At 40.3% G+C, this 12,390-nt stretch overlaps 1 protein-coding gene across 7 annotated transcripts in view; it reads left to right on the plus strand.

Moving 5' to 3' along the window:
• rgs3a (regulator of G protein signaling 3a) overlaps nucleotides 1–12,390 on the plus strand; it is a 133,539-nt gene that overhangs the window by 50,195 nt on the left and 70,954 nt on the right. For all 7 annotated transcript variants that reach the window (XM_086054458.1, XM_086054459.1, XM_086054461.1 and 4 more), the window contains one exon: nucleotides 10,103–10,237. In XM_086054458.1, the coding sequence (XP_085910584.1) occupies nucleotides 10,103–10,237 (135 nt within the window). The remainder of the gene's footprint in view (nucleotides 1–10,102; nucleotides 10,238–12,390) is intronic.

Raw genomic sequence — 12,390 nt, forward strand, 5'->3', positions numbered from 1 at the left:
AACTCACAATAGTGAAACAAAACTAAAATATTTGTAATGAACCTCAAAGTAGCATAGTAGGCAGTATAAACCAGATGAGGATGCTATTCAGAGGCATGCATGTATACATGATCACCATAATCTAAAACAGGTAAAAAAAAAAAAGTTGCAGTTACAAAAAAACACAACTTATTACCAATATAAACCCGCCGTTTTATATTGTAATAATATTATATTATAATATTGTGATGTTGCTTTAAAATGCTCCGCCTCGGTTGTTTGAGTGTAAAGGTAAGGTTTATGTTGTTATCGCCTCTCCTTTAACTCCCGCTGCGGTGCTTATCGCTGTCATGCACACAGAGCCATCCATTCATTGGGTCAGCAGTTCGCCTGTCTCACAATTCCAGAGGCAAACAGCAGACATGACATACGGTGTTTCGTGATGTTGTCTATGACAAGTGTTGTTTGAAGGACCTGTTTTATCCCTCCTCTCTTCTCGTCAACCTACGCTAGTGTTCGTTAATCTCCAAGCGATGACAGAATCTTTACGAGAGGTGTTGACAGATGGTGTGCGGAGCAAAGCCGCGTGAGGCAAATATGTCGAGAGAGACGGCGAGATGGAGTCCTTAAATAGACAGCCTGTTGAGCCGTTTTGGCTTGGACGGCGGGGACGAAGATGGAAGTTTAAAGCACTCGGGCGGCCGTGACCCTCACCTCCGTGTTTGTGTTTAGGCCGATGCTTGTAATGCAATTGCTTGCTTGCTAATTCAGTTGCACTTTCTGGCCTGCAGAGGTCACACACATAAAAACATAGACACACACACATGTGCAGATAGAGAAATGAGAAAAGGGAGGAAGAAAGGGTTGGCTTTTTGATTTTAGCAAAACCGGTGGTGAATACAGTCTAAATAGACGAGTGGTGTCCAAACTACAGCTCGGGGCCGTTTGTGGCCCGCCATCTGCTTTTTAGCGGCTTGCGGCATTTACTAATATGAACAGTTGACAAGGCCTGCGTTGTTTGCATACAAGGTACGATCCACTTTCTACACTGGGTAGCAAAGCAGGGGAAGAAAAGAAGAAGTAATCCTTCTCATCCAGTACTTTCTTGTTTTCCACCAAGCATGATTCGGTAATAAATGCCTCAAAATCGCAATTGCTTGCTCCACTTTCTCTTTGCGATCTGATTCAGCTTAGTACAGATGAAAAATCCTTGATTCTTTGCTTGGGCTCCTAGCTGTTTTCTATTTCTGTGTTGTGTAATAAATAAACTAAAATAAATAGAAACAATACATTTAAAAAATGTATGCAATTTATGCTTTGCATTTATTTCTTTACCTACACCAGTGACTTGGTTTTAGTGTGACAAATAAATCAAAGGTGAAGAATGTCAATATGGTCTTTAGTAGGGATGTAACGATTAATCGAAAATCGATTAAAAATCAGTTCAGACCGAATAATCGATTTGAATCAAGCCGAATAGAACTCGGACATCTCAGCACTGGTAAGCCCTATACAGCAAGACCTAACAAAAGACAACATACCTAGGTCATTAGAATATACTAATTTAGAGTGCTAAAAAATGTCTTTCATTTTTTTTCCATTCCAGATGCATAGCACATTTTGAATGTGTAGATTAAATTATGCGCTTGCGCCAAACATCATTGCATATTGCGTTTGTGGATGGCTGCAGCACCACGCTAGCGCACAGAGACAAGCATGGTAGTGATTTTTTAAAAATCGAATCGAATCGAAAATCGGGGCTTCAGTAAATCATTACATCCCTAGTCATAAGAAAAAAATGGACCACTCTTGACATGTAGACAAACATGAAGCTGCTGCCTGGTAATTTCTGTTCATGCACAAAATTATGATACACTTGTTGACTTTGAGTCCATTTTTTTTCTCAATCATACTGCTTGCAATTGACGCGTTCTCTTTCCAACAAACCTCCCGCTATTAATATACAAAAAGTTAACCTTCTTCTTGTTCCAATTATGTTACCTGGCCAATAAAACAGGACAGGAACTGAATTTGGTGTAATCTCCTTCATTTTTCTTTTGTGTGCTCTGCTCTGCGGGAGGTCACCCTATTTTAGCAGGCGCTCAAAACGGAACAGATCTAACCCAGATTTAGGTGTTGAAGAAAAATGTGTGTGCATCTATGGGACGAGAGTGGGGTGGTCTCTGGAAAGTCAAGTGTGTCAGTGACGCAAGAGGAGAGGAAGCAGAGATAGAAGACGTGTTGATAAACCGGGATGAAAAGGGTAAGGTAAGGTGTCTCCTGCGTTTGCGATTAGTCTCCAAAACGGGAGGGTCATCATCAACTTGTTTGAGTGGTCATGGGAAACTTGGCTGACCGCACTGTGCCTAAGAAGTGGTTGTCCAGGGAACGCAACTCTCTCGAGCAACACCTGCTGTCTGACACTGCAGATGTAAGTGGAACTCCTAGAGATAAAAGGATGTTTGTATTGCAGTGTGTTTTTGAAAGATATGTGATGCCAGTAACGTTATGATAGTTAATGAAAAGTAACTGAATCACCTAAAACTATCATTTGCAATTAGCAACTTTTTTGTCTGAACTGAAACTACCACGACCGTATTTCTCGGACTATTAAGACCAGGATTATTAGGTGTAATATCAACAAACGGGTCTATTTTTACACATTTTGATTCATTAGACTGACATTATATGTCAAATAGTTTATTCTAATTGTACCGTATGTTTATTTGATAGATCTATGGCTATTATGCTAGGTTCAGACCAGGTCTTGCCTGCTTTTGTTCACCGTACAACTACATGGGGCTTGCTTTGAGCAGAGAAGTGGAGGGGCTCCTCCTGCAGTCAAAAAATAAAGATTGAACATCTCTAGTCAGTCTGGTGACCAGTGGTTGCGTCATTACTTTGGCTCCTGAATGCTATCTTGGTTGACAGTTCAAGTCGATATACTCACCGGATATGCCAAAGTAATTTACCCCTCGGTCCCACAGACCGCAATCATATTGTCACACATTGTAACAATGGAAACGCGCCACCAGAAACGCTCAGCTCGTGTTCAGTCTGACTACAATTCCCATAGACACCGAAGCAGAAAGTTGTACTAGTTCCGGTACGACAAAAACATATACGTCTGCTCGCGATTAGATTCGTGAAAGTGAATGGATAGGAATTTGAATCAAAGACATTGCACTGAAAAGCCGACATCCATACATAAGATGCACCGGATTGAAAGGCGCGCTGTCGATTTTTGAGAAACTTACCAAAAATATGGTACTACACTATATTACATTTATAAAACTAAACTAACTAGAATTGCAGTGAAATACGTCCTTCATTTTCATCTTTGTCAATTAATACATGAGTGTTTTTATTTTGTATTTTTTTATATTATATATTTTAAATGAATTCATTTATTATTCATTACTTTATGGCGTTACAAAAGAAAGGTCGAACAGTAGTTTGGGAATTGTGGTTTACTGTATTACACAATACTTAGTGACCTTAGAAAAAAAAAAAAAAAAAAACCAAAACTAATAAAACCTAACCTAACCTGTCAAAACAAAAATAACACTCACTTAATGATTTATACAAAACTATCATAATCCTGGTGGGTAGTGTTGGAAAACTCGGCGTGTCAGTTAGGACGGATTCTGTGAAGTTATATTCTCAGAAATCTCTGTTAATATTATTGTGTGGATGGCCCTGCGGAGCTGCTAATGGCCAAGGAAATAATCAATGTTCTCCTTTCAATTACACAGATGAGTACATTGACTGGATTGAAGCACATGGATTCTATCGCGTCTTCATTGGTCACTGGTTAGCAATTTTACATGAGAGAGCAGTTCTGACTTATGAATAGAGAGATGAATAAATAAATACTTGGCACAAGCACCCTTGAGGCAATCCCTTGTTAAGTAACCCGACCAACCGAGTAACAAGATAACTAACTAACTACGAAAGGTGATTAGAACATAGAATATGCAACCAACACAGTACCTAAATAACATACGGTGTCTGGAATCGGTGCTGGGTACAATGGAAGGTTTCATTAATGTTTGTGATCAGTATTAATTACGAACAGTAATTTTGAACAATGTCAACAAATGACCCGGGATAAAAAAAAGGGGTCTATTCATTCTTATGTAAATAAAGCATCACTGGCACAGTCATGTGAACTGAATGAATGGTTAGGGTCATCAATAGCATAGAAAAATAATGCCATTGATCAGAGGCAAAAACTGAAATAGCAGAATCCCAGGGGGACCAATCATGTGCTCATCATGACGTCTATAGGAAGGGCCCAGGGCCAAACATTCCAGTGTACATGCTCCTTTGCTTCTTTTTTAGGTCAACCACAGAACAGCCGTGAAGTGGAAAGGCCGACAAACAAACTCGAAATAGATGAAAGAGTGTGGGAAAGACACTGAGGCAAATTACAGTCTGTCCTCTGTTATGGAAATTGTTTGGGAAAAATGCTTTGTTTTACTCCATCAGCTGCTCAGTGAAGTTATTTGGGAGTTTACGCTGAAGTGTCTTTGTCTGCCATTTTTTTGTTTAAGAATATGTTCGAAGCGGACCCACTAGTTGAAACACAGCATTCTGTTGAATATTGTGTTTGTGGAATATGACTTAAGCAACTGAAAATGACATCACTGTGGCTCATGGTCAGTTAACGACCAATCACAGCTCACCTTTTTTCTGAAGCTGAACTATGATTGGTCGTTATCTGACCCCTGAGGGTGTGTGATTTCATTTTCAGTCGACAGAAGTGACAAAATGGCCGCCCCCAGAGGTGGCTAAAATGGGTGGATTAACTCTTATTCCACACACGCAATATTTTTCAGAATCCCTTGTCTCAACTAGTGGGCCTGCACAGAACATATTCTTGAAAAAAATATGTTTGGGTTGACTTCCACTTTGGAATGTGGAACTATCACATTTAAATAAATGATAGTATTGAAAATTGATCTAGGAAGCTGAATTAAAACTGTCATTGGGGGTAACATGCATGTGGAATACAATCCAAAATCAATCTGAATCTGCATTCACAATACAGCAAGTGATATGTAAGTGTATGATCCTGACTAAAGAGCAAGACAACATCTGGTGACATTAGTGAGGGCTTCAAGAGGCCACTAGCCGCTTTAGCATCATTAGCTCTTGTTAACATGACACTTGAGTGGAAGCCGCTTAAAACCTTTGAGTGGCATGGTTCCAAGACACATTAAATACCCAGCTGTGTCTCTCTGCAAGCAGCCAAATAGTGTATTACATTTTTGTTTATGTGCTGTGGACACCCAAGTGGTCTTTTCTGTATGTCTATGAGGCAATGGGATGATCGTGTTCTGTAACTAACCCGATTGTGATGGAGCGACAAGTCATCATGCTGTGACTAATGGGCAATGACGCCTCTTCGTGTGACCATGTGTTGTTTTTTTCGCCAAGCTTTTGCAGTGTTTTTTCATTTTAGACCTCCTTGGAAGCCTCGTAGAGAAAGAATACAAGCATGCAGCGTGCGTACTATTACAGCCAGTGCTTTGAAGAAATTCCTGCAGCTCCTTTCATTTTGTCTCTTCCTCTTTTCTAACCTTTTTATTAATTTTGGAGAGTTTGTTGACTACACGTATCTGTCGGTGTATTTTTGTTGTTCTGATCTTCACAGGTTATTCTCCCCTTAATACCAACACGGAAGATTGTTGCCACAAATGTTGGAAATGGCCAGTGCTTACCAGAAATCTCTGCAGCCACTGTAATTTAGCTTCTATGAGGCTGCTTATTCTTTTGGAATAAATCTCAGAAAAGAGTCAACAAAGGAGATTGTTGTCACTTGTAGGACATGGTCAGAAACCCTTCCAGCGCCTTTACATTCTTTTAACAGCTTCTTTTATGGCTGTTTTTAAGAAAGCAAACAAGAGCATTTACCAGCAGGGGAGATTGTTGTTGTATATAGGACACGGGCCAGTACATTGCTGCAGCCCCTTCAATGTTGCTGTTGGCCTCTTTGCTGCCTTCTTGACCAGTTTTCTTCTTCAATTCTGGAGCGTCTGCTTGCTTCACATAATTTATAACTTCTTATGCATCTTTTTCTCATGTTCTTCTCTGAACACTCTTTTTGAGTATGCTCTTTCTTCTGGAATGAGTGTTACAAAAAAAAAAAAAGAAGAAAGCACATCACAGGATCTCATCTGATCCGTTGCAAAGAAAGCAAATAAAGGCATTTACCGACAGGGGAGATGGTTGTCGCTTGTAGGAGGACACGGCCGCTAATGCCAGAAATCTTTGAAGCTCCTTTAATGTTACTGCTGACCTCTTTGCAGCCTCTTAACCAGTTTTCTACTTGTCTTTTCATTCAGTTTTGGAAAGTCTGCTGACTTCACGTTCTGATTTGATCACATGCTGACAATTAGCTCAACAAGTCTTGAAACCAAGCCCATTTTGGCCAACTAAAAATCAGGATGCAAACTGTTTTGACTTGCAGTGTATCAGCTTCTGGCTACAACTCAACATGTTTACCACCGAGACTGAAATTGGTATCGATCGACTCCTCTGGCCGTTGTCAAGAAAGCAAACAAGGGTATTTAACGAGCGTTCCTTGAAGGCACACGGCTGACGTAAGATCAAACACCACACAGGTGGCTTATTTGTGACCTGAATGTGTACAGAGGAGTGAAAGCATGCTAATCAGTGCTGACGCATGGTACTGTAGGTGAGCGGCGGTGACATGCTGAAAACATATCTGCCAGATGGCTCGGGTGGATGCCCTCAACCAGGGAGCACTTTCATCAATCTGATTGTGCTGCCTTTATTTTTAGCCCCTCCATGGCAGTTACCAGCGGCAATTCATTGGATTTTGCCCCATTAGCTTCTCATGCGGAGCTCTCGGACTGGTGCCGGGGTTACAAACAAGCAGTTGGACGCTGGACTACAGCCACTGTTCTAGCATTAAATCCATGTTTAAAATCAATCTGCTGCTGTAACTAACAATATACAGTAAAAGTACACATCCATCTTGGAAAGCGCTTTTGGAAAACTGTTTGAAAAGGGGCATTCACATTCAGAGCAAAACCTTGGAGGTCACCGGATGAACATTGCATATTTTACATCAGTCACAGGCCAATCAGATTAAAAAGTACAAGTAACTCTTGAAGAATCTGGTCTCTTTTTGACACAGACACACCAACAAACTGCTCCTTGTGGCTTACTTATATATTATAGATTTACCTGGTTTGCCTTCCTCTGCAGATGAGCCCTTACCTTTGAAAGGATTATGAAAACAGGGATTCTGATTAATATTCCGTTTGTGGAATAGGAATTAAGCAGCAAAATGCACCCACTTTTTGCCATCTCAGGGGACGGCCATTTTGTCACTTCTGTCGATGACGTCAAAGTTGCTCAGGGCTCAGGTAACGATCAATCACGGCTCACCTGTTTTCTGAAGCGGAGTCATGAATGGTCATTATCTGAGCCCTGAGGAACTTCAATGTCATTTTCAGTCGACAGAAGTGACAAAATGGCCACCCCCTTAGCTAGCTGAAACCGGGTGGATTTCTCATGTTCCACAAACTCAATATTAATCATAATGCCGTGGTTAGACTAGTGGGCCTGCATAGAACATATTCTGGAAAAAAAATTGACAATTTTAGGATGACCGCTTTTAGCATTTTAGGCAGAAATGACATCACAAAACTTCCACTTTGAGAATGTTTTTAAATGTTCCCCTTTTTTAACTCTCTAAACAACAAAATCCAAAATGTTTAGACTAGTGGTGCTGCACAGAACATATATTGTAAAGACAATTTTGGGGTCGACTTCCACTTTACGAAACACGAAAAGAAATCAAGAAAAAAATGTGGTAGTCAGTTACAATTATATTTTTAGACCAAGAAGAGAAAAAAAATATGGAATCACTCAATTCTGAGTCAAAAATTATGGAATCAACCTGTAAATTTCTATTTCCGAAACTATTTCCGAGGAATGATCACACTTTGGAGAGCTGGTGCACCAAGTGTTGCACCCTGCCTTGACCGCTGATTGTCATGAATCATGGCTGCAATGCAAGCGATGTCATTTGAAACAAAGGAGAGGATTATCAAACTTCTTAAAGGGGGTAATTCATCACGCAATGTTGCAAAAGATGTTGGTTGGTCAGATTCAGCTGCATCTAAAACCTGGATGAAGTAAAAAGAACATGGGAAGGTTGCTGAAGGCGACGGCATACAGCAATGGCGGACTTTGGATGTCATATTCAGTAGTGATGAGGAGAAAATCTACATGGGGCACGGGGCTGATGCTGGAACTTTTGTTTGGTGCCGTTCCAATGAGATTCATGAAGATGACTGCCTGTCATGATATGGGACTGCATGTCAGGTAAAGACACTGGCTGTCATTGCATCTTCAAGAAATGCACAAGTTCACATTGATATTTTGGACACATTTCTTAGCCCTTCAATTGAAAGGATATTTGGAGACGATGAAATCATTTTTCAAGATGATAATGCATCGAGCCATTGAGCAAATTTCCATTCCATTACATTCCTTAGAAAGACACATAAGGTCAATTTCATGGCCTACTAATAGTCCGGATCTCAAGCCAACTGAAAATCTTTGGTGGAAGTTGATAAAAATCACCGATAAAAATCCAACCTTTGATGTGCTTTTTCTTCCAAAATAAACATCTGAATGAAAGTCCTCAGAGACTTTTGATTCCATAATTTTTGCCAGGGGTTATATGCAGTGTGTGCGTGATCCACATTTACCGGCTTCTTGTATGCCGTAACAGTCTTAAAGTGGCTCTAAGTGATGGATTTCATAGAACATTGACACTGATCTCTGTCTGCTTTGCCGACGCCGCTAATTCATCATCTCGCTGTGATGTGTCGTAAAAGCTTTGCTTTCTGCTTTCTTGTCCGTTTCAACACATTTGATCGCCACAAAAGATGCTTTTGTCCGTAGACTCTTGTATTCTTTTCGTACAGTGTATTTTGTCTACTGCTCGTTCCACGCAGTGAACATCTTAGATGAAACATTGAGGGTGATTGAAAAGGACGGGGAGCAACCAGGCACGACATGATGAATCCCATGTTGTCGGGGGAACATGAAAATAAGCAACGGCATCATGATTCTCTACTAAGCGGGGCACTGAGTGTGGAGACATAAGCCTGAAGTTGATCTCTAGAGGGCTTGCACAGATTGGAACAGCAAAAATCGATGCTATTTATATCTCGAGTTATGTCCAAAAATGTCAGGACTCAAATGTTTTTGCTCGAAGCGGGACACCGAGGGGACGTGTCCATAAAGAAATGACTTTTTTAACAGTCTGTGTATTCTTATGTTTGACATTGTTCCCATTAAGCCCCGTGCTTAAGGAGAGGTCCCGCTGCTTTCAAGCCATTTCCAATGTGCTCCCAATTGAAGCTAAATGGCACTTTAGGTGGCATGGTGGAAGCAAATGGAGCCTTGACATCATTAGAAGTTTCATACAAAGCCACCACAGGAGAATTTAAATCCTTGTGGATGAAAAGCTTTCAGACCACCAGCTCCCCTGTCTTGACCGCTGATTGTCAAATACGTAGTTTCATGCATTTTCCCAGCAGGGCTTTATTGATTTGTTGGTCCACATATCAAATATCAAATTCTGTCTCAAGTGCGGTCCGGCCATGATGTAATTTCACTAGCTCATTTTGCCTGGCCAGAGTTTCTGTCCAGACTACTGCGTCATAAAAATCGAGCCCAAAATGGACATACAATGGGATATGAATTGCCATTTGAGCTGAGCTACTTTCCAACACCCTACCGCACTATAATGTATATATATTTATATATATATGTGTGTGTGTATATGTATATATATATATATATATATATATATATATATATATATATATATATATCTTGAATTTCTATAGGTTGGCAGCTCTGATACTCGAGCTCCATCTTGTATAGACGTTCATTTGTTTGTTTTATTGCAGCTAGAAAATACTGTCAAAGTCAGTTTTGACTTCATACTCAAATTTGAAGAACTCCTAACACTTGTTATTTCTAAACTGCTTGCCGTTTCAATCCTCCGCCCATCTTGTTGCTCACCTCTCTCCATCGTCTCTCTCTCTCTTTGTCTCTCCACTCTCAGAAGTGCGACTGCCTGCTCAGCCTGGAAGCGTACTCGTCCGAGCAAAAGCATCGCGTGTGCCAGTGCCTCAAGGACAACATCGACAAGCAGCTCCAGCTTCATAGGAGGGAGCCCGCCGTTCAACATTTTGACCAGGTACAGACACTCCTGGATACTAGTGGGCAAGTCCAATGAGTGTTCTCCCTACTCGTTTCCAGCCTGAAACAGGATGCGGTCAAGACATGAACATCTGCGTGTGCATATATTTGCACGTACATGCTCATTCACATGTTATCTCAATGAGCGATGTGTCCTGCGTTCTTCTTCTTTTTTGGTCGAATCTGCTTGTTGCCTATCTTTTTCTTTTCTGTATTTACTGTTGACCCGAGCTGTAGTCATGGTGTTTAGTCTTTGGGCCAAAGGTCCTCAATAGGTGGACTCCAGCCCTAATCTGATCCCAAACACCTTTCTGAACAGACCATATTTGATTGTTTTGACCGACGCTTGCGGGTTTAACCTATGGTAGTTAATTTATGCATGCAGAAAATACCCCAACCAATCACATGCATTGTAATTCCTCAGCAAATCATATGCAAAGCAGCTTTGTGAGTAGTGCAGTTGAGTGTGTGTGAAGCAGGTACATTAAGTAGTGAGAAGAGAAGCACAGGGTAGAAATCCAATGAAATTGTCTTCAAAGAAAAACTGTGAAAAAAAAGTCGGGACCATATGGACATGTTGTAACAGTGTGTGTTATTTCCAAACTATTTTGGCCGGATTGAATGAATACAGTTTACATTTTCCAGAATGTATTCATTTGTTCATCTGTGTTCCTTAAATAAGCCTAAAATGGCAAAGCGCCCCCCCCAAAAAAAAAAAATCACATGTACTCCTAACAACAACAAAAAAAGTCTTAACCAATATCAATGATTTTCAGTGGAATATCACAACCAAAACAAGGACCTGAGTTGGATAATTTATTTATTTAATCATTAATACAAATCACAGTGTTTAAATAATACTGTATATTGAATCTATGTTGCTGTCTATCATTGACCCATCTTGGGGCCAAATATTAAACACGACCACATACTCGCCGAAATACATTACAAGGATTTTTTTTTTTTTTGGACCACACCGGCCTTTAAAGGGTTTTAAAATAGCGAAAAGTATAACTTAGGCAGCCCCGAGTGTGATGGCCCTCTTGGAATATATTTATTTATTCTTATGACTAATGAATCACCTCAATTGAAAGTGTGTGTATCCTGCTGAAAATGTACAGTATGTATTCTCGGGGCTCCGAACATCACGCCTGAAAACTAACTCAGTGACGCCCTGTTGATTGTTAGAAAAAACATTGCCCTTGACGCAAGACATAATTTATAAGATTTTGCACAAACAAATCTCAAGGAAAAAATATACGTTAGTATAAAACTATTAGGTAGTAAATTATAGTACATGTTATGCCGTGACTTGAAAGAATTGTCCACAACTGGACCGCTCTAACTTTTCATCGAGGATTTCTGCTCTCGTGGATGAAAAGCTACTTGTCATTTAATTCCTCCTTTGTACTACAAAGCATAGTGCTTTGAGCGTCCAGCTTTCCTTGAAGTCATACGCAAATGTATCTTTGGCTAAATTAGCTAAAACGGCATCAGCTGATGGCGTCTTGTTCCGTACAAACAAGCATCTTCGGGCATATTTGTGTGGGCACAAGCTGTTCCATTGTCTCAAAATTTAGTTTGATTTGGTTTATTTAGTAAAATGCAGTAGAACTTTGCTCATTAATATTGAAATTGTGTTAGACTCCTTAATGCCTAGCTGCTTTCACCACAAATTATTTTCATTAGCACATAAAATGGGGGCAGACGTGTTTAACGCTGAACATGACTCGTATGTTAGGGCTTCACATTGTTATCACATCAAAGAGACGTCCATGCACCACTGGTGCGCTTCATCACTTAACACTGTCATCTTATTCCCGTGAAGTGTAAATTGCTTTGGACACACTTATAAACATAATTTAGCTACCCACATATTTTGCGAACGATACCTTAAAATAAGGCCGGTATCGGTCCAATACGATGCCTGGTGTTAGCACTCGCCCATCGCTAATTATTTTTAGTAGTAATAGTAGTAGTAATGTTAAATGTAGTGTTGATGTTCTATTCCCCAAGAAGAGGTTCATTTAGGTCCAACAAGCTCCAAATCACAAGCACATATAGTGCACATGGTTCTTGGCAGCCAGGCAAACATGTTAAGCTGTGTAAATCGATCACATATCGACAGGCAGCCTATTACAGTGTCTTCCA

This window comes from Filicampus tigris, chromosome 15, assembly GCF_054856515.1.
Source record: "Filicampus tigris isolate MCC_2025a chromosome 15, RoL_Ftig_1.0, whole genome shotgun sequence".
In the NCBI taxonomy this organism is placed as follows: domain Eukaryota; kingdom Metazoa; phylum Chordata; class Actinopteri; order Syngnathiformes; family Syngnathidae; genus Filicampus; species Filicampus tigris.